The following is a 21,024-nucleotide window of genomic DNA, read 5'->3' as shown; positions in this document are numbered from 1 at the left end:
GTATTGATTACCCAGTTGCTCGACTACAAGGTCGGTACAAGCTTAACGACCTCGCACGATAAACTTTGCTCGTCTGTTTCTGAGAACTTACCCTTAATTATGAATATGAAAAATACAATTCATATACATTTATAATGCTTGGCTCAAACGTAGCCTGATACTTGTTTTTTTGTGAGTCGTAGGTTTTATGAATCCACAAGGATGCACAAATACCCAGACCCAGAATAGAATGGCCCTGGATTTAAATCAGTATCGTCTGAGTTTCTTACTATTTTACAAATATTTACTAAATTACTTTGAGACCTAGATACTAATGTAACCTTAAACATTTACCTATTCTTAGATTAAGCGCTAGTTGGTAGGGAAAGTCAATATGGTGCGAGTACGTTCATCCCACATTAGGGCAAGATAATTGCGTCATAATCAATACACCCAATCGGCAATTGCAGACGACGTGGAAAAACTGGCACGCATTTTCCGGCGCGTCCTGCCACCCCGCGCGGCCGGGGGCGGCGGGCGAGGGGGCGGCGAGCGGGAGGCGCGGGCCCGGGGTGCGAGGGGGCGGCGGGCGGGGGGCCTGGGGGCCGGCGCGCAGGCCCCAGTACCCCCCGGACGCAGCGGCGGCGCGACGCCTCCCCGAGCCAGCACCCGCGACATGCGGCGCTGACCATCTCCCGCCACCCGAAAGCCACAGCCGTATACATGGACAACTCCTGCCTCCTCGACCTCCTCATCAGGTGCTTCGCTATGACCGAGCCCGAGGACCTGAACTTCACAGCATTCACCGACCTATGTCGACTGTGCTCGCTCAAAAGTGGTCCTCGGCTCCACATATTCGACAAGGAATCGGAGCAACGACAGATCCTGTTCAAGCTCCGAACCTGCCTTCCAACAATGGTGAGTTATTTTCGTGTTCGCATTGTCCTTGATATTGCGTAATCCTAACGATCTGTAAAGAAGTGGCTCATTTGTGTGAAACCAATTTGTGTGCGGTTATAGAGTGCATCGTTTTCATGTTAAAAAGGGTTGTTATCGTAGCTTTTATGTGATAAAAGTGGAATAATAAAGCTACAGGCGAGCCGCATCTCCGGGCAGCGGCCGTAGCTCTCGTAGGCGCTTGCGCTCTACGCGCTACGACCGGCTCCACATACCTTCATATAAGTGCACGAACACGATACCTGTTGAACTCAGCCCTAAAAGGGAATAGGTGTCCTAAAATTGTTACATTAATAAATGTGGGCTTGAAGTTATTCAATTTTTAAATATTTTCGTGTAGATTTACTTAATGTTTTTTAAAAAGTCGTTGTTTAAATGTTTTTTAAATATATTAAAACATGAATTCGAATTATTTATTAATACAAAAGTATTTCTAGATGTGGTTGCAATTAATAGCTAATATTTTTGACTTATAGGGACTTAAAATAGTTTGATGTAAATATGTAGGTAAAAGGTTTTCCAATTTGCGGCACTTTGAAGAGGTTGTGATACTCGTATATTCAAGATTTTTATATTTGTTATCAATCTATCACGGTCCCACGGCAGAGTTTGGATCTCCTCTCTCTAAACATTTGAATAATGTATAAAGAACTCTTGTTAAGTATTGTTCGTTAATCATTTATCTGATTTTATACCTATTCCGAAATTCTGAATCAATTCATTCGGTTCATTTTTATTGTACGTCCACCAAAATACAATGGGATTTATTTTATTCAAACCAATTCTTATACAAATCAGAATTCATTTTACTCTAAACATTTTGCTTGTTACAAATCGCATAAGTAGTATCGGGGTTTGCATACTGATATAGAAATACTTCTACGAGAAGGTTTAACATGTATTGAGGGCTATTTGTATTCACACATTTGACCTAAGGTTGTAGACGATTGCAAGTTCAATAACATTCATTTCAATATTGTAAAAACTAATTACATTTACATATGAATATCATTACATTTATTTAATCGATAATTCATGCTATTCTAGTGTTTATTAAAATAGAAAATACGTTGAACGGGTCCTGCATAGATAAGTAAAATAAAATTAAGACCTCTTTTATAGAGCTTCCATCCAAAGCCCTTTGTTCATAACCAGAGAAGCGTTGCGAGACAAATATCAAAGGAAACTCGAGTCGAAAGGAACGAGAAGCCAATCAGATTTTAATTTAGATCGACACAGACAAGCGAAGCGTTCCAGCTTTGCAAGAAAGGAAATGTCGTTAATGTATTATCTTCTCTACTTTACTAGGAACTACCTTCCTTTAATTATTTAAATGCAGAGCTAAGTTTAACTTGGAAAGAATAGTAAACCATGGAAATATGGGTACTTGAAATATAAATATAATTTGCCAAAAATGGGTTTAAAAATAACGTACCATTCAATTAATTAGAAGGATTGCGTGCAACCTATATACATATGTGTTATGAATTATATCTATTGAAAATTATATTAAAAGTATCAATATTATATTATCGATCTTTAAGTTATTTCTTAAAAAGTTACTTTTACTTTAAATGAATACACTACTTTTAGTATCCAATTACAAGTTTATAACTATCGTCATATCTTGATTACCATATATAGCCTTCATTGGGTACCATTTCTTCACCGCGTCACTAGGCAAAGGGGTCGGTTCTATCCACATTAACTGGACTCGTAGAGTCCTCGACGGTTCGATTTGTAAGATTATTTTGGCACGGGCGTATAAGATGTGTGAACTTCCTTCGCGGAATTCCTAGAACTTTATGATATGGAGCTCTTCAAAAAAGGCGCACAAAGAGCTCGTCTACATTACTACATACATTGGCCAGAGGAGTCGCCAAAGTTGACATGTTTCAAATGTCCACAGGGCACAATGACTGACTACTCTTAATCTCTCAATCTCAAACGTTGCCTTATCGCTTGGTGTAACTATAAACAAAATATAGTTCCGATTGCATAAATAAAGGTCTGGTTTACAAATTCATTAAAACCACGATCGATAGGAAGTAGTAATTGTTTCAACAGCGCTTTGTATTGGTAGACCTTCGGAAATTGAAAATCACCGCAGAAAGCGGCAGGCCATAATTAATCCTGATGTTCAGTTGATCTAAATATAGAGAACACGGCCTGATAGAAACAACTAAAAGTTATTTAGTACTCACAGTGGACTATTTGTATTATAACAAAGGGATATTTTGAACATTATTAATTTTATTGTCATGTAAAATAGATCAAATAATACTTAGTAACTCCTAAGAGAGATGATTAAACATAGGTTTAATATTTTGTGTCGATGTTGAGTTGACTACGTAACCTAATTAATATGTACATTGTTAAGTTAATATCTTTAATAGAAATAGCAAATAAGCACGCCGTCCATCTTTTAATTACCACATGCTTTTAATGAAATTAAACGGAAAATAGCATAGAAAAAGTCATGTACTTTGATATTAGACAATAAAAAGGATTGTAGTCCAATTTGAAGCTGCTCACGGGTACATTATCACACTTTAAAACTTTTTTAGAATGTCTTGAGTAAATTTCTCTGTCTTACCACCCTTTAAACCAGAAAACAAATCAAAACCAAACATTGCTGTTATGAAGAAGAAATAGGTTTTGTACCCGTTCCCTCGAAACATTCTCCTACGTGAGATCTTATCAGGGTATTTCATAAAATATATACGAATTGTTTCCCCCACAGCAGGTGTCGAAGGACGACTTCCTGCCGAAGAAGATCTGCGAGCGGTGCGTGACGCGGCTGGAGCAGCTGTACGAGTGGCGACAGAGCTGCCTCAGCACCGACTCCGTGCTGCGCAACTACGCGGAGTCCATGCGGATCGTGACCTCCACTATCAACTTCCAGGTTAGTTTCGTCTTTGTTAAACGACCTGATGAGCCTGCAGTACAGCTGATTGTGACCATGGGACATCTGTAATCAATAGCAGATGGTTTTGCAGTTCCTTAACAGGTCAGCGACGGTTGCTACCTTCGATCTAAGGCAAATGAGTAGTCAAAACATGTATTTTAGAAGTAGGTACTAGTACTACACTAATCTTGTTTAGATGTCACTGCGTAAACTTTTCTCTCCGTGGTCTTTCCCATAACCATAACCATAGTTGGCATGGAATGTACTCCACTACCCTGTTCTTACGTAGATTAGTGGGAAATTATAGATAACTAGTCTTTGCCCGCGTTTAAAAGAAAATCAAATCAAAGAAATCGCGTTTAAAAGAAGATCAAATGTATAGTTTACGATTCAATCCTTACTAATATCGACTTTTCGGTCCAAATGATCGATTCTCCGATAATCAATCTTAGATCGCCATCCCTAGTTCCCGTGGGATTTCCGGAATAAAAACTGTCCTATGTCCTTTCTCGGGTTTTAGACTATCTTTGTATAAAATTTCATGAAAAACGGTTCAGTAGTTTAGGCGTGAAGAAGAGACAAACAGAAAGACAGACAGAGTTACTTTCGGATTTATAATATTAGTAAGATTGTGATAAGGAAAATATTCTGAGGAAAACTCTTAAGAGTGAATTCTCCATAATGTTCTCAAAAGAAGTGTGCCAACTTGGGCTATCAAACGGACTACAGATTAAATCTTCAATTTGAGAGAAAATCAGACAATAATTAAATAAAAATGATGAATACGATTTAATAGCGTAAAATTCAAAGTTTATGTGATTTAACGGCAGCAGAATTAATTACGAGTATATTGATAACGAGCTTTTGCCCGCAACTTCGCTCGCGTTACGAAGTAATATTTTCATCCCCTATTTTATCCACTTGGGGGTAGAATTGCACAAAATCCTTTCTTAGCGGATGCCTACGTCATAACATCTACCTGCATGCCAAATTTCAGCCCGATCCGTCCAGTGGTTTGGGCTGTGCGTTGATAGATCACTATGTCAGTCAGTCAACTTTGAATTATATATGTTTAGATTATTATTAATGCCCATTATTTCCGTGTTTTGCTTATCAAAGATGGACATTTAACAATTTATTCATATTAGATTGTCAACTTTTTATCTTCGGTAGGTGAAAAATTTAAAGATTGATTATTAATAACGGGCGTAAATAAATCAAAATCGAGAATACATAAAAAACATATTTTAAGGGCCTTGAATATTCACTACAGTGTACACGAATGTAGTTTAATCGACCATTGCGCTGCGCACCGTCTATAATACACGATGCCGCCACGTTAACCAGTCTCAAAGGTAGTACATAAAGGTTCGCCTTTAAGTACACATAAAGCGCTTGTAATGTATTCGATGTCGAAATAACAAAAGGGAATCCTGCGATCACCTTGGATTAGTGAAATTTTATATGGAGTTTTATAATTATTATTTCAGCGACGATTACAAAAACTGTTATTTCAACCCATAGATAAGTTCTCACCGCCTTGTAATTGAAGGAAGCCATTAAATGGCTTAAACGGCTGACAATTCTGTCAGCCACTTAATGGCTGTCATGGTGTAATTTACGCGGAACAATGCCGACATGTGCAGTTAAGTGTGCAAAAACACGAAATCGAAGAAAAAGTGCAGAGAAATATCGTTTCATTCGTAAATTATTTAAAAACTACATTTTTTAAATATTTTTCAAGGACGAAAATACATGACAGTGACAATTTCAATTGTCAAAACTGCTTACATTTTCTTGTTAGGAGTGAGTAATCTTTACTAACCTATGTTTCAACCACAGAAGAATTGAATTTTACAATTACTTATTTCAAATTTTTAGGAAATATAAACATACCTTGTTTCTTATTTAGTAACCACTTCATATGTAAAATCCAAACAAATTCGTCTCTTCAGATATAAGTAACAACCAAAAATATCCCTTGTAGCAAGAATCGGTGTCAGTACACGTATGCGAAAGGTCATGTGGTCTTTCAACCCTTTGCTAAATATAGATTTGTAGCGTCGAATTTTGTAGGAGGTATGGTATGGTACGTACTTGATAAAAACATATCAGTTCCTGAAACAAAAATATTGTAGAGAGGAAAACAATTAATTTGTTAGGAACGTTAACGATCTTATAATAGTTGGTGTCCGCTGAGCACCAAATAACTATTTATTCTATAGGTTACAATTATATAAACTAATTGAAGATGATTGTCAGTGTTGGACCACGAATATAAAACAATTTTTTAGTTTGATAAAGTAAAATTTATTACAAGGTCTCGTGGATATAGCATATTATTCCGAGTTATACTTTATGGTTTTGATGACGTTACCCTTTTCAGACAAAATTTAAGATCTGGATCTATTCATTAGAAATGATGACCAATTGATATTTTTATAAATCTCTAGACACACTCATTTCCTCTTAAGATCTGTGCCACCTTAAGTGTTGTTTTAGTTGTCAAATTTGTAAAAAAAAAACATTGAACACTAAACAATTTTTCAATGATAACTAAGTTCACAAGGTCATAGCTACCTATAGATAATAGATTAAAAATGTAATTCCCAGTCAAAGATTTCCTTATAGCACAAGATTACGCATAATTGATTACTTACAAAACACTAAATATTTTTCGCTTTTATACAAAGCCATAAAGATATGACACGATCAATATTCAAACTGGCCTAAAGGTTAACGTTATCAGTTATCAAAGGATTCATCGATACTACTTATCAGTTATCAGTTATGTACCCGTGTTAGAGGTAATTATTTCAGTTTCAATATATCCGGTATTTTCACACTACGCACATAAGCTACCAATTGTTAGATAGAGTCAAAAATTAAAGTGTGTTTTAAATACTACTTATTTGTCTGTAATACGTTATCTCTCGAAAATCAGACGATAAAAGAATAATTAGCCTTAGATAAAGGATTAATCCCTAGATAAAGGAATAATTAATACAATTTTACAAAAAAAATATGTCTATGTTTTGTGATCAAAGTGGTAATGGGATGTATGTATGGCTGATATATTTGATTCTGGTGCAAAAACAATAAAATAGCATATGTAGAACGCACGACCTACGTAGAACGTACATCCCTAATTGTTATTATAGGATAGATGTCGTTATATCTTTTCAGATATGTTATGGGGGTTCAAATACATTCCATATAATTTCGCTAGTAACCTGTAGTACTTGCCCTTCACCAATGCTCCATCAAAGTAGTGTGGTCCTATACTATCGTTCACGCCTTTCTAGGATGTAGGTAAATTGGGATGATAATAGTAATGACGTCATTATTTAAATGTAATTCCAAGATAATGCTTCCTTTAATTCAATAAAATAATGTTTATTGTATTTCCTTACTCTTATACATTTATCTACATGTTATAAATTTATATACTTTATTGTAATTGATATGCAATGAAATTAAATTGCAGTGTTATTGCAAAATGTTGTACATAAATCATTACAATACAGTACAAAGAAAACGGGCCAATTTAACAGACAATTCCGCGCAGTGATTCTCAGTAATGTACAACATTGCGCATCGTTCTGCGCTACATAAAATTTACATAATGGTTACCCGTTCGTAGACATCATTTATAATGCAGTTTATACGACCTGTTTCAAGAAAATCAATTATCTCTTGCTTTAATAGAACCTGAGTAAGGATATTGTGAGGAAGAATCGAGTTAGACCAACATACTAATCTTAAAGGTTCACATATCAAAGAAAAAGCAAGATAGGGTTGTAGTAGACCCCTTACAAGGGTTACAAAATTTGACTCTTTGTTCGATTATGTGTAATGTGTAGGAATTTCGCATAAACGCATGGGGTGTGTGTCGAAGTAAGTCACGATGCGAGCCGTATTGTTGTGGCGAGTGTGTCGGCGCGCGGGGCGATGCACGCGTGTCTCGGCCGGGGTCGGCCCGATCGATCCGCGCGACGCCCGGCCGCTATCGACCCAACCCACCCACCACATCTCAGACAAATCTCTACCTTATCCCATGCAACCAATACCGAAAACGCCTCACCGGTCGCAAAGACGAAAACATTCGTTACATGCGAATTCGAACCCAATAAAAACGCATCACGAATCATTATCGAACTCCGCGCTCCGACTCGGCAACAGAAATGAATTGTCCGCTCTAATGGGATAGTCATAAGGTTGTCATCGACACACGATGCGCAATACAGTCGAAAATTTGGATATTGGCCACGCATGTCCGTTGACTCTTTGTTTTTGTGACGTTCCCTGATTATCTGCGAGCGACAGGCCGAATTGAATGTATTTACAGCATTCTCAACCCCTTGGGGTTCGTACTGGTACGTCCAAACTCACCCATGAGGCGAATTGCAAAACGATCGCAATAAACTGTAAGCATAGTGCAGGCTGAGCAGGTGAAGGGCGTAGAGTGCATTAGCACACGCGTCGGATCCAAGGTCGGAGGCTCCCAGTCACCCAGCTCGGGGGTACAGTTAACCCTGACCTAGCGCGGGAGGTGAAGGATATTCCTACTACGGCCTCCCGCCCCCACGCGGGGGAACACGGCCCCTGAACATCACTTGCACTGAACGCTTCAAGCTTTCCCCGCTCACATGGCTTGATGGCTGGTGAATGCAGTCAATCCAATGGAAATGCAACAGGCGTTAAAAATCAACTCTCATAACTCATTTGAAGAGCAAACCGGTCATGAACTTTAACTATCTTCTACTATAAGAATTAAATATCAGTCTGCAAATATCTTATCATTAATTCTCAACAAACTTTAATTTGATGACTAAATTAATTTTAATTTTACATGTCATTGGTTATGGCAATCATGACGAATCAGACCTTTTAAATTAGTAAAAGTATCATTTCAAATAGTACTGTTAAATTAATTGCATCGCTGTACACGTTTTAAAGTATCTTTAACGAGCAATAAATTTGACAACCGTCTGTTGAAATTAAGCGATACTGCAATGCAGTTATTTTCTTGGGGCTGTGACATGAAGTGAAATGCCAAAAATCGAGGCGTTATCACCGTTATAACATAAATCACTGAAAATGATACTGTTTTATTCATAAAGAATACTATTTCTTTAAAAAATAATGTAAAATGCAATACCTGAAACTAGTTATGGATATTTATCATCCTAAATAGATTGAGTATTCTGGAATTTAGTAGTTATTTACATCGGCGTTAGTACTCCCTAGATCTAAGGCCGAAAACTAAAGTTGTTGTCGCTCTCGCATTTCTCCCGTTAACACCTATGGTATTAGGTACTAACAAGAAATGGGTGAATTAACTGGTAATTAAATTTAAACCCGTCAACATAATATGGAAGTACTAATTTACTAATTCATGTAACAGTCTAATACTCGTATAACATTTTATAAAACTCCCCTACCCCTATATAAATTGGGTATTTCCAAAGTATAGGTACGCTCGCTGAATATTTTATTCGGTAAATGCTCTAACATTCCGAACATGCATTTCCATGACAGTATTCCATTGTACACCATAATCAATATCCCATTATTTTGTACAGTGTTACTAAATGAATGTTTTGAGATACTCGTATATTGTTACAAAATAGTAATCAACTTTTATCTTTGTTTTCGTTAAAAAAGGAAAATGTGAAAAAAAATATCTCGTTTTTCTATTAAAATTTATATCACCTTAAGTATTTTGAAGTTAGCAAAAACTTTTTTAGTTTTTTTTAGGTAGTGATTCTTAAAAATACAATACTTGAATACCTGCTACAATATTTTTAGAGAAATAGTATGTTAAAAATATGCGCATTCACTCTGTTTTTAATATTTCTGGGTAACCCGAACAGAGCACGCTTCAAACGCTAATAATACCGATTAGATACACTTTTAATAATTTTAAATAGGTGATAGATAAGTCAAATGTGAGTCATGATAATGTTTATCATCCAATATGTAATTAAGCAGATAAGTGTTTTTACATACACGATTACTATCAATCATCTAATACATTGTGACTACAATATATATTTGGATATATTTATAAGTAAATAAATGTTTAATTACTTTTAGATAAGTAAATATTAATTAAGGATATTGTTACGATTTGCTTTTGCGATTACATTTTATTTATAATGTTTTGTACACAGAAAATTAACATTAATGGAGACAGCAACAGCAACATAACAGCAAACATTATAGAGATAAAGTACAAAGGAGTATTTTCATAACAAACGTTGTACTTGTTTAACCTTATTCGATATTTTTTTAGTATAAAAATGTAAGAATATTTGCCCTGCGTTACAAGTATTAACGCGCCGTGGAGACCGCGTTTGGGCGGGCGTTTGGGAACGCGTCGTTTCCGCGAGCCCCACGGCTCAGGCGTTCAGGTGCACAGGAGGAAACTCGGATCGATGCAAGCAGCCCTTGGACACTGCACTTAGTGAGTAGGGACCGCGGAGGGTGCCCGCCTTAGACATACTTAGTAGGAAGTAGGAAATAGCTAAGTATTTCTTAAATAATTATAAATAAAATAAATATTTATAGGAAAATTTTAATTAGTTACAGTGTGTAGACTTATACATTTAAGTAAATGATTTTTTCGTAATATTTTTTGGACTAAAGTTTCAAAGGAAATGACTACTACGGTCTACTATCTACAATTTCAACAATCTGATGTAAGTACAGAAACAAGAAATATACTATAAATATCACCTATTTTTTATTGATATAAGTGTTAATTTTTCTTTAATAAAAAAAAAACATAATTTAACCAATCGAATTACATTTACTTAAGTATATTACTTTGCAAACGTTGATTTTTAAATGAGCAAATCAGTTTCAGTGGTATAGTATAGTATTTAAAATTCACATATTTATTCTGGTAATCTGAATATTGGGAATGTTGTCCATATTGCCTCAATTATACAGTACTCGTAGCCTTAACGTAGCACACGTAAGCATAGTTTAGCCAAATCGTATAGCCATAACAATACTTTAATAACAAATACCTTTCGTTAAGTTTTATTCATGTGTTAAATACATACAACATTATATTTACTTTGGTAATATCATTGGATATGATCAACGCCAGTATGGGCCTTGAAGATTATCGAATTATCTATATTATATAATGAATCCGATAAGAAGTGATATAATTTTTATCCAATATTGCTGTATTTCACAATATTTTCATTTATTTTGACACAGATCGATACGAAATAAAAAAGGCTGTATAAAACCTTGTAAAATACTTAATTTACTTATGAGCTTCTATTAAGTCTTTTTTAATATAACGAGCTATACCGACTCGTATTTGGCATTCGTTCAAAACGAAATGATATTAATTTTTTACCCTATCTGTGACCCCCGCGTATGCAAACCCCTCTTTAGGTGAGTTTGCTTTTAATCAGTGCGCGAGTGATAAGGCCCTTGCCGACCTTCCCTCCTCCCGTATCTTGAGGGGTCCTTCCTCAAACAAAGGGATCGCGATTCTGATCGCCAGAGGACGCATGCTAATGCGTAATCGCGCATTGAAAATCGTATAGCTACGTGCGTTATCTACAAGTACCTTAATTTAGTTTTTGAAATGTTGATCCCTTGTTAGCGGAATCAGCTTCGTCGACAGAATGGATACTTTTGAAAGGACGATACCGGAAACCCCTAATGATACTCGTACCTATACATTGGAGATTGCATCCGTGCATTATCAGCAAATTTCGTTTTTGAAGTATTAGTCAGATTGATATTTGTTAGTGGACAATGCGGGAAAACGCATACTAATGTATTCATATTGAAGAAACACGGCTTTCGGTCTTCGGAATAGTACGGGTTTGTGTAGTATTGATTTCTTGTTAGTGGAACGAATTAACTTCGTAGTTAGTTATTGTTGCTTTTAAGTAACACAAAGTTTCGTGTTTTTCGAGCAATTAATAAAGGATTTAATGTTCAGTACGCACTGACGTTCTTAACTACTTATCAACTAAATAGGACTGAAGATTTGAAATATACCAAGATGAAGACTAAATTATGATGAGTCTTAAAAATAAATAAACATCTAATCTGCATTGTACTTGTAGAGTACTTTCAAAGTACTCTACAAGTAAATATGGTAATAAGTGTATCGCTGAGGTCATATTAAAGCGTTCTTACACCTAAAACCCAGTTAAAATTAGTTATTTTTTGTATTTTCAAAATTGTTATTACATAAAAAACTCACATATTACATAGATTAGTAAAGATTACTCACTACTAACAAGAAAATGTACCCAGTTTTGAGAATTGAAATAGTTGCGTAAAAAAGTCATTTATTACGTAAATTACGCAGTATTCGTTATTTATTCGTAAATTTTCTCTAAAAATGCATTTATTTGTCAAGAATTCAAAAAAAGACTTACTAAAATAAGCCGTTTGTGGCTTCATTCAATTTCAAGGCGGCGAAGTATCTTACTAATCTTCTTACTAATCTATGACATATTATAATATTTTATCTCGCTATAATGATCAGAGCAGACGATACGTATCAGGCTAATGAAAGCCATTTATAAGATAAAATCTAGATCAATGATGCTAATATCATAGAGCGATGTAATTTGAAGTATTTTAGAATTAAAGGCGTTCCGTTTTGAGTAGCCCAAAAACAAAAAAATCCATAACTGATAAATAAATAATAGATGTGTCAGAAAGATAAGTTAATGCTATTAAGATATGAAGACAACAAAGAAAAAAGATTTTTTGTATAATATTTTATACCTGAACGATGTCAGACGGGCTCCCTGAGGAGTCGCCAGAGTCGCCAGAGGAGTCGCCAATGCATCGCCCGCTTTGGAGAAGAGCTTTTTTTGTTTGTATACAATAAATAATTATAGATTACCCATAAAGCCGTGGATAAAACCTAGGACTTTATATTTCGTTGGCTAATATTTCTGTTGGCATAACAACAGCTCTAAATCAAAAGTACTTAGTAATAAAATCCAAATACCATATCGAATTGAATGATACTCGTAAGTGACGAAAAAATACGAGAACATAAGACTGTTATCATGATACCTGTAATACGCACCTACTTATATTTTACGCTTGTGTGGAAGAAGGTCACGGTGCTTCCTTTGATGAACGTAATAAATGTTTGATAACACTGACTAAATAACTTCGTTGGCTAATATTTCTGTTGGCATAACAACAGCTCTAAATCAAAAGTAAATAATAAAATCCAAATACTTAACAATAAAATCCAAATACCATATCGAATTGAATGATAAGTGAGGAAAAAATACGAGAATATAAGACTGTTATCATGATACCTGTAATACGCACCTACTTATATTTTACGCTTCCACGCGGTCACGGCGCTTCCTTTGATGAACGTAATTTTTGATAACACTGCCTAAATAACTTAGTAGGTCCATGTGGTGAACTATATTAAAAATCCTTCCCGTTGAACTTAGAATAAAAAGGTACTTAGGTATTGCTACTAATTAGTACTACTGTAACCTACAATCAGGTTTTAAACCCCTAAAGCGCTCGTGACGTGCGCTATTCGACGGTTCCTTATCCATCATCAGTTGCAAGACATTAATCCAGATATTACACGGACTTATATGAAAAATATGTCCGTTTCCCTATTTCCCCCGGTCGTTGAACCTGCCTCGTGCCGATTTTAGGCAATTAAGCAAGGGTGTTCAACGTGTTACGGTATGACGGGCCAGGGGGACGATCTCACTTTCTGCGGGGTGAATGCACTGGGGTGGCCACCCTTACCTCCCCGGCCCTCCGACCGCATCAAAGACACTCGATGAAGGCGACGAAGTAATCCTGACTCAGCTTACAAAAATCGCGAAGATCGCAGATCCGTTTCGCGATTCCTACATACCTTGCGCGCCGAACGCAGTGTGTATTAATGCTATCGGGTATCGCCCGTCGTTAGTTGCTACGTGAAAACGATAACAAGATTACCGAATGTTGCGTGAAATTCACAGACTGTGCATTCCCGCAACACCCGCTGTACACAAATAAAATATAATAATTATTATACCTAATTAATTTTTATAATTTTTATTAGCGAATTATTTTAAATCTTTCAGGATGATGTTGATGATACATATAATTATACCACAATAGTTGTCGATGGAGTACTTAATTTATAAGTAATGTTTACTTATTATCTTTTCGATCTTAAATTTCTTATTGTTATATATCTCCAATTTATTAATTTCTTACATTAGGCGATTTCCGAGAAAAAACAAACAGAAATAGCACAAACATATGAATTATAGTACTTTCCCGATACAGTCCAAATATTTCTTATGTAAAGCCCTATTATGATGTATACGTAAGCAAATGTAGGGTAAACATCATTAGAATAAGCCAGTTCTTACTAAAGCAAGCTCGAACAGTTAATTCATGGATTATACATAGATCCCTGTCTCGTTGGGTATCGAACCCGGAACCCTTTGTAAAAGCCACATGTAAAACCAACGAGGGAAAAAAAAATATGTGACGTGGGCCACCATATTGTACACATAAACTTGATAATTTGATGTGTTTAAAACAAAAAGCTATGAGTTCTTAAATATTTCATATAAAAATAAATCGAAAATATTTTATTCAAAGGAGATTCTTTACAGAATTATTTTCGAACGTCAATACCTTCTACCGCTACTTCACAAGGTGTATAATCAAAGACATTCTACACATAGCTCATTCTATATATTTTTTATCTCTTTGTTTTTAATATATCAATAATTAATCGAATGCATTGTGAAGTTTATGGAATGTATGCAGTGATTAGCTTTCTTATCTTTTACGTGACCGATTATATTTAATCTTTTAATGATCTTTTATTGATTCGACGGACAAAAGTTTAATGATTCATATGTCATAGTTCTATGTAAGCGCTGATAACATCTTTAATGATAATAAATGGGTTAATTTGTAAGGTAAACTACATTAGGGATTAATAACAATCATGAAGCATAAAATTTATTTCAGGAAAATATTTAACAAGAGGTAGAACAAGATTTTATTTTATCGCCTTTGATCGTCCCTTTTGTCTCACATTCAAAATGAGAAGGTTTAGGTCATAGTTCACCGAGCTGGCCAAGTGCGAATTAGTAGAAGCCACACAATCATGAGATCTCTTTTTTTAACTCTCAGACGACGGGTTTTCTGCGATGTTTTCCTTCTTTTTCTTGATACGTATTTATTTGATCTTGACAGGATGGCACGGTGAACATGGATAAGATGACGGAAGCGCAGAAAACTGCATACTTAGAAGCTCACGTCGCTGTACAACAGCATATGGCCCAGGCTGCTGCTGCTGCGCGACGTGAGCAACAGCAGCAGCAGCAGCAGCAACAACAGCAGCAACAACAACAACAGCAGCAGCAACAAGTGCAACAACAAACCCAGCAGCAGGTCCAACAGCAGCAGGTTCAACAACAACAAGTGCAACAGCAACAACAACAGCAGCAGCAACAACAGCAGCAGCAACAGCAGCAGCAACAGCAGCAACAACAGCAACAGCAGGCTCAGCAACAGGCTCAGCAGCAGCAACAACAGCAACAAGCCCAACAGCAAGCACAACAGCAGCAGCAACAACAGCAGCAGCAGCAACAGCAACAACAACAACAACAACATCAGCAACACCAACAACAGCAACAGCAAAATAATACTTCCAGTAACAACAATCGGCACCATCAGGAAATGCAAGTTAGCGTAAGTATTGCATGCACTTTAAGGCCACGTTTTATGCAGGTTATAAAATTTATACACGAGTTTTAAAATACGTAAAGTTAAACTATAAAATAATTTCTTATATTTCGGGGTATAACCTTTGCTTGCAGCAGACACAAAACAGCAATGCCCACCAGGGGCACCCATCACCTCCGACGGTCAGTTCAACTCAACATCACTACGCTACGATTAATTCTCCTATCAAGGTTCCACAAGTGAGCTCTAGCACTGGAGGCCCTGACTCCACCTTCACTGTCCCTGATGACGTTGGCATGGGATTTGAGGGTGGCGTACGAGTGCTCCAAAGCCTTGGGAATTGGTAAGCACCTCTAAGACTTATATTGAATCATTTATCAACATAATCAGGTTTGTTATTTTAAGGATCAGGCAGTACAGGATTTTTTTCTTTTTAAGCCGTGTTGAGCTCTTGGAGTGGAAGAGTGGATTGATGGAAATGTAAGGGACTTTTTTCTCTTTTTTATAAAACATAATTTATAAATGCGCTTACAGTCCATCTGGTGTTAAGTAGTTAATGAAATCTAGGTTTTTACAAGTAAAGTTTAAATACTTTGAAGGTTATCTAACTCCATTTAGAGTGCATTATCTATCGCTTTTAAGCAATAGAGAACCAACTGATCTTATACCTTTAATTCGATCTGCTGTGTCTTTATACTTTTTTAAGATGGATCGTATATCTATACAATCTTAAATCTATCTAGATTTAAGAAGTTTTTACAAATATTTGTGACTGACCTCAGATAGGACTCTATTCCTATTTGGTGTTGGTTAATATTCATCATTGGTGATCGTTTAACATAAGATGGACTGTAAGCCCGTTTGCCATCTATATAAAGTAAAATGATTAAATTAAAACTAAATATTTGCACGTATGATAGATATTTGCCAAGTCACATAACATTCATTAAAATTAACGATTTATATAATGCAAATAGGTCCAATTACTTATTTTTTTGGAATATTCATAATATTGATCGATTACAGGTCACCAGAAGTTGCGAATAATATCCCTAGACCAAATTTGATACCTTTTACTGAACCTTACGCGGAAGGTGGTTCAATGCATCCAGGAACGAGGCTTAAAGCTCTTCAAGGGTCTGTTGTTAGAAAGCACCCAGCGATTAAACCCACTAGCTCGACTAATGAAGGTGTGCAGATACCTTGTTTATTTGTATGATTTCATTTTATGCCGGATTTATACAAGATCAGTTTTCAAAGCCAGTGTTACTTAGTATTGGTTCTATAAAATTGGATTAAGAAGAAGATCTCAAAATAATCTCCGATTTAGAAATATAGGAGCTAATGAAAGAATATTTTCATTGTCTAGCAGTTTATCCACGAGCTCGTAAATTTTATCTCCTTCCCTTCTTCAATTTATATCATACAGTATAACTCATACTAATCTATTAAAATAAGGAGATGGGTGGTAGCGATTGCTTGCAATTGCACACTTTCACGATACAAACAAAAAGGCACAGTTAAGCGCGATGACAACTGGTAAACGTCCTTTTTAGGAGAGTCCAATATCTATGATTCCAAGACCTGATTAATGAAAAATTGCTGTTCTGTAATTCTAGATACTTATACTGGCTCGCAATACTAGTCTCGTATAAGCCCGGCATGTACATTGAACGCTCTGCTAATATATAATTGAATAGTTATTGTTTCAGGGAGTAAAGCATTTGAATGCACAGTGTGTGGTAAAGGTTTGGCACGTAAAGATAAACTGACGATACACATGCGAATACATACAGGTAATTAAGCAAAATATGAATAAATATAGAAGGACATACTTATTTATATTTGAAGCACTATTCGTCTTTTGGCAATTTCTGCATACTAAAAATGGTCTAATTTCGATATTTGATAGGCAAAATTTAAATAGATTAAGTACCTATTATTAACAGGCGTTAAAAGGCCATTTCGCTATACTTGCTAATTATGGTCAAACGCCATTTTTTTAAGATCAATAAATTAGAAAGGTGTCTTATTCAGAACGATTGCTACAATATTTTATAATATTTTTACAGGAGAAAAACCCTACGTATGCGAAGTATGCAACAAAGCGTTTGCAAGACGGGACAAACTAGTTCTCCACATGAATAAGTTAAAACACATAACGCCATCCAATATAGCGCCTTTGGGAAAACGAACCATTTCAATACCGCGTGAGTAGTTTTTGTAATTACTTAGAACTTACCTATTATCAGATGTTATTTAAACGGTTACTTGGTAAAGGTCTAAAAATATTATAAAATAATAAATGTATATTTTGAATTCAATGTATAGCGAATGTATGTGATTATAAGAATATAATATGTGTAAAAAACTATGAGGATCACAATTATTAATAAGGCATTATCTTTTATATACGTCATACAAAAGTAATAATCGAGTAAAATATTATTTAACTAAAAATCAAAATTAGATGATGTGAAGCCGCAACTAACAAAACAAGAAGACACGAAGCCGAGCCAAGCTGAGATCGCAGCTGCTGCGGCGCAACAACAGCAACAGCAGCAACAACAGCAACAACAGCAACAACAACAGCAGCAGCAACAACAACAACATTCCCACCAGCAGGCAATTCAGGTCTGCCAGGTACCTGGACACAACTTTACGGTAAATTCAACTGAAAATCTAACGCATGGTTACCTAGCATCAACCATTGAAGAGTTTGGTTTGTTCTTTACGTTTTCCGCATGAATCGTTTCTTTCAAAACTTTCATGTTTATTTTAGCTATGCGTTATTTTTCCATCAAGATTTAAGTGTTAGATTGTAAGTTTTATTTTAACTATCAATGCTTCTTTCTGATCAATTAATTTCTACATTAAATGTCGTTTTAACGTCAACACAAAACTTTATTTGCCAATTCATTGCCTTCTTATGCACTTTTACATTCTCATTCATTTTTACATGTTGTTTAAATCATTTCCATTAGTAATAAATACTTGTTGTATGTCGTCAAGATAATTAAAATTAATATCGATACGTGGTAATAATTTACGAAATACAAAACCAATAACCCAAGAGTAAACGAAATAATACTTCCAGAATACGAACCTAGTTCATACAAGCGCGACAGCAGTGGCGGCGGCGACCGCGGGCATGGTGGTGTCGTGGTCGTGCGAGCTGTGCGGCCGGCTGTTCGCCACGCGCGACGAGTGGAGCGCGCACGCCAAGTCCCACCTGCCCGACACCAAGATGTTGCAGGACAAGATGCAGCAAACACAACATCAGGTGATTCACTTCTATTCTTATTTGACGAAAAGTAAAATCGGTCACCTGATGATCACGTGATGACTGATGACAGTATTTATAGGTAAACTGTTTGCATACAGATAGGTAATTTAAACATTTGCTACTTACTTTTTAGTTTTTTTTTTTTGACTTTGTGTATATTAACGGCAATAGTATCCACGCTATTAATCACAAAAATTATCGTAGAACCCATTATTTATTTATTTATTTTATTTACGGCAGCAGGAGAAAGTCCACTTATCGAATCAAGAGAAACTTCAGCTGCTACACCATCACAATCAGAACCAGCAAATTCTCAACGGCCACGGCATCGCCACAGCTTCAGTATCAACCGCCACAGTGGTGAACGAGGCCAGCGGCGGCGGAGGAGGGACATACTTCACACACGGGCACACGCACTATACGCAAGAGAGACAGCACACACACGCCCACCACCTCTGCCTCATGTGCAGGCAGGAGTTCGTCAGCAAAGCGGAGTTCATGTTCCACGTTCGAGGACACTTTGAAGGTAAAGTGAGTGATATCGCGGCGGCCGATGTGTTAGCGCGTTCGTTGGTGGACAACTCCGGACTGTGCACCTGAGCCGGGGCCACGCCCATTGGCGCGTTTCCACCTGACGCCTGCGGCAAGGCCATACTCCACGAAGACACCATCATGTTAAAGTTCTGAGACATAAGTGACGTGGGCGACGAGCTCACGTTCATTTGGAACAGTTATGAATGACAAATAAAAATGTGATTTAGGATAAAGTTTTTAGATTTTCTAAGATTGAATTGAATTTAAATTTCTATCAAGTTAATGCTTAGGGATATTATATTTAAACAGAATATCGTTCGAAATCTTTAAATGTGTATGTCTTGCGTGTATTTTTATCTTATTTATAATAGTTTACTAGGTAAGCAAGTTTATTAAATCTTTGTAATTTATCCTAGACGTTCTCAATCGGTTGTCTCTATTTCTTCTGACAAGTGGACACAGAACTAGAAAATTGTAATCTAGATAAAAAATAATAAGTACCTACGTACTTCTCTTTACAGATTCATTTTAACACGCTTTTTTTATTGAGTTTTGTTAATTCTTATTTTGTTAATTAATTTTGTAAATTTTGTTGTAAAGAGCGATTCTAATTAGTTGTTAGATATAGCTTGATAAGTATAAGTGTATATTATTGAGACTCTAGTCTTAATAAACCAATGAGGATGGGTGAAATCTAGTCATTTTGTAAATAAAAATAGTTTTAAGCAAATAGCGTAATTTAATCTAGTCAGTCTAATAAGCCTAGTATTTTAAACTTAGGCTTCGCAATAAGTATTTAATTATATAAACATAAAAATTATAGTTTAAGTGTATATAATAAAGGATTATATTTGAGTCTTTACGCTAGCTAATGCGATATTTATTAGGCTCGACTTAAGTTCGAGAGAAAGCTCTGTAGGTATAAGATAAAAGATGGTAGTAAAATTGTTCATCCACGTGTTAATTTTATGGCCATTTAAGGTTTCGAATATTTCACTTAAATAGTTAGGCTCAACTGACTACAAAATTACATAAATAGAATAAGTTTAAGAACATCAGCTGAGATCTCTATCTGAATCATCACTAACGTCTGGTGTAAACTAAGTTCTAGTAATTATAATTAAATGTTTAATTTTTATATAACTTTTAATTTACTTATGACACAAATAAAATAAAATATTTTATTATTATTATTGACACAAATAAAATATTTTATTTGTATCAAAAGTAAATTATAAAAATTTAATTATATTTGACACTAAAAATAATTAAGGGATATGAAGCTGTAATTATATTTATCAGCTATTTTTTTCAACTGTTTTTAGTTAAATTGATTAGAATTACATTTTAGGTACACTTACACAATATTTTAACGACGGATTTCATTTTCAGTAAGAATGGAATTTGTTGAGTGCTTGCTACTTCTAATTGTCGATGGAAACTAAAAGTAGGAATGTACCTCGTGAACTGTTCATAACGGTATAAAATGATCAGTAGAGAGCTAGTACTCTACCGCTGATTATTAGCATCTAAGTCTTTTTTACTTGGGTGAAATATTATTTTTTATGATTGTAAAGTAATACATCTGCAGATTTAGGTATTGCAATACAAAAAGTCATTAAAT

General features: G+C 35.6%; 1 protein-coding gene across 7 annotated transcripts; it reads left to right on the top strand.

Moving 5' to 3' along the window:
- Positions 1-555: 555 nt before the first annotated feature.
- On the top strand, positions 556-19,763 carry LOC140749784 (uncharacterized). 7 transcript variants are annotated; one of them, XM_073082944.1, is made up of 11 exons: positions 556-897; positions 3,680-3,841; positions 15,089-15,586; positions 15,715-15,923; positions 16,019-16,060; positions 16,607-16,770; positions 17,293-17,376; positions 17,653-17,790; positions 18,051-18,244; positions 18,678-18,863; positions 19,107-19,763. In XM_073082944.1, the coding sequence occupies exons 1-11, from the start codon at positions 703-705 to the stop codon at positions 19,464-19,466; spliced, it is 2,232 nt and encodes a 743-aa protein (XP_072939045.1). In that variant the 5' UTR covers positions 556-702; the 3' UTR covers positions 19,467-19,763. The 7 variants fall into 7 exon arrangements, with proteins under 7 accessions (XP_072939045.1, XP_072939047.1, XP_072939046.1 ...); XM_073082946.1 differs by having other exon boundaries at positions 17,281-17,376; positions 18,051-18,214; XM_073082945.1 differs by having other exon boundaries at positions 17,281-17,376; positions 18,051-18,223.
- The last annotated feature ends 1,261 nt before the right edge of the window (positions 19,764-21,024 follow it).

Source organism: Epargyreus clarus, unplaced genomic scaffold (genome assembly GCF_041222505.1).
Source record: "Epargyreus clarus isolate Ecla_fem2 unplaced genomic scaffold, WU_Ecla_fem_2.2 ptg000018l, whole genome shotgun sequence".
Lineage (NCBI taxonomy): Eukaryota > Metazoa > Arthropoda > Insecta > Lepidoptera > Hesperiidae > Epargyreus > Epargyreus clarus.
The sequence above is the reverse complement of the archived record's forward strand: the minus strand, read 5'-3'. Positions and strand labels throughout refer to the sequence as shown.

Coding starts and splice junctions, on each gene's coding strand:
- LOC140749784 (XM_073082942.1), top strand. CDS start 703: ATGGACAACTCCTGCCTCCTCGACCTCCTCATCAGGTGCTTCGCTATG. Junction 3,842..15,088: donor CCTCCACTATCAACTTCCAG/GTTAGTTTCGTC, acceptor TGATCTTGACAG/GATGGCACGGTGAACATGGA. Junction 15,924..16,018: donor CTCCAAAGCCTTGGGAATTG/GTAAGCACCTCT, acceptor TTTCTTTTTAAG/CCGTGTTGAGCTCTTGGAGT.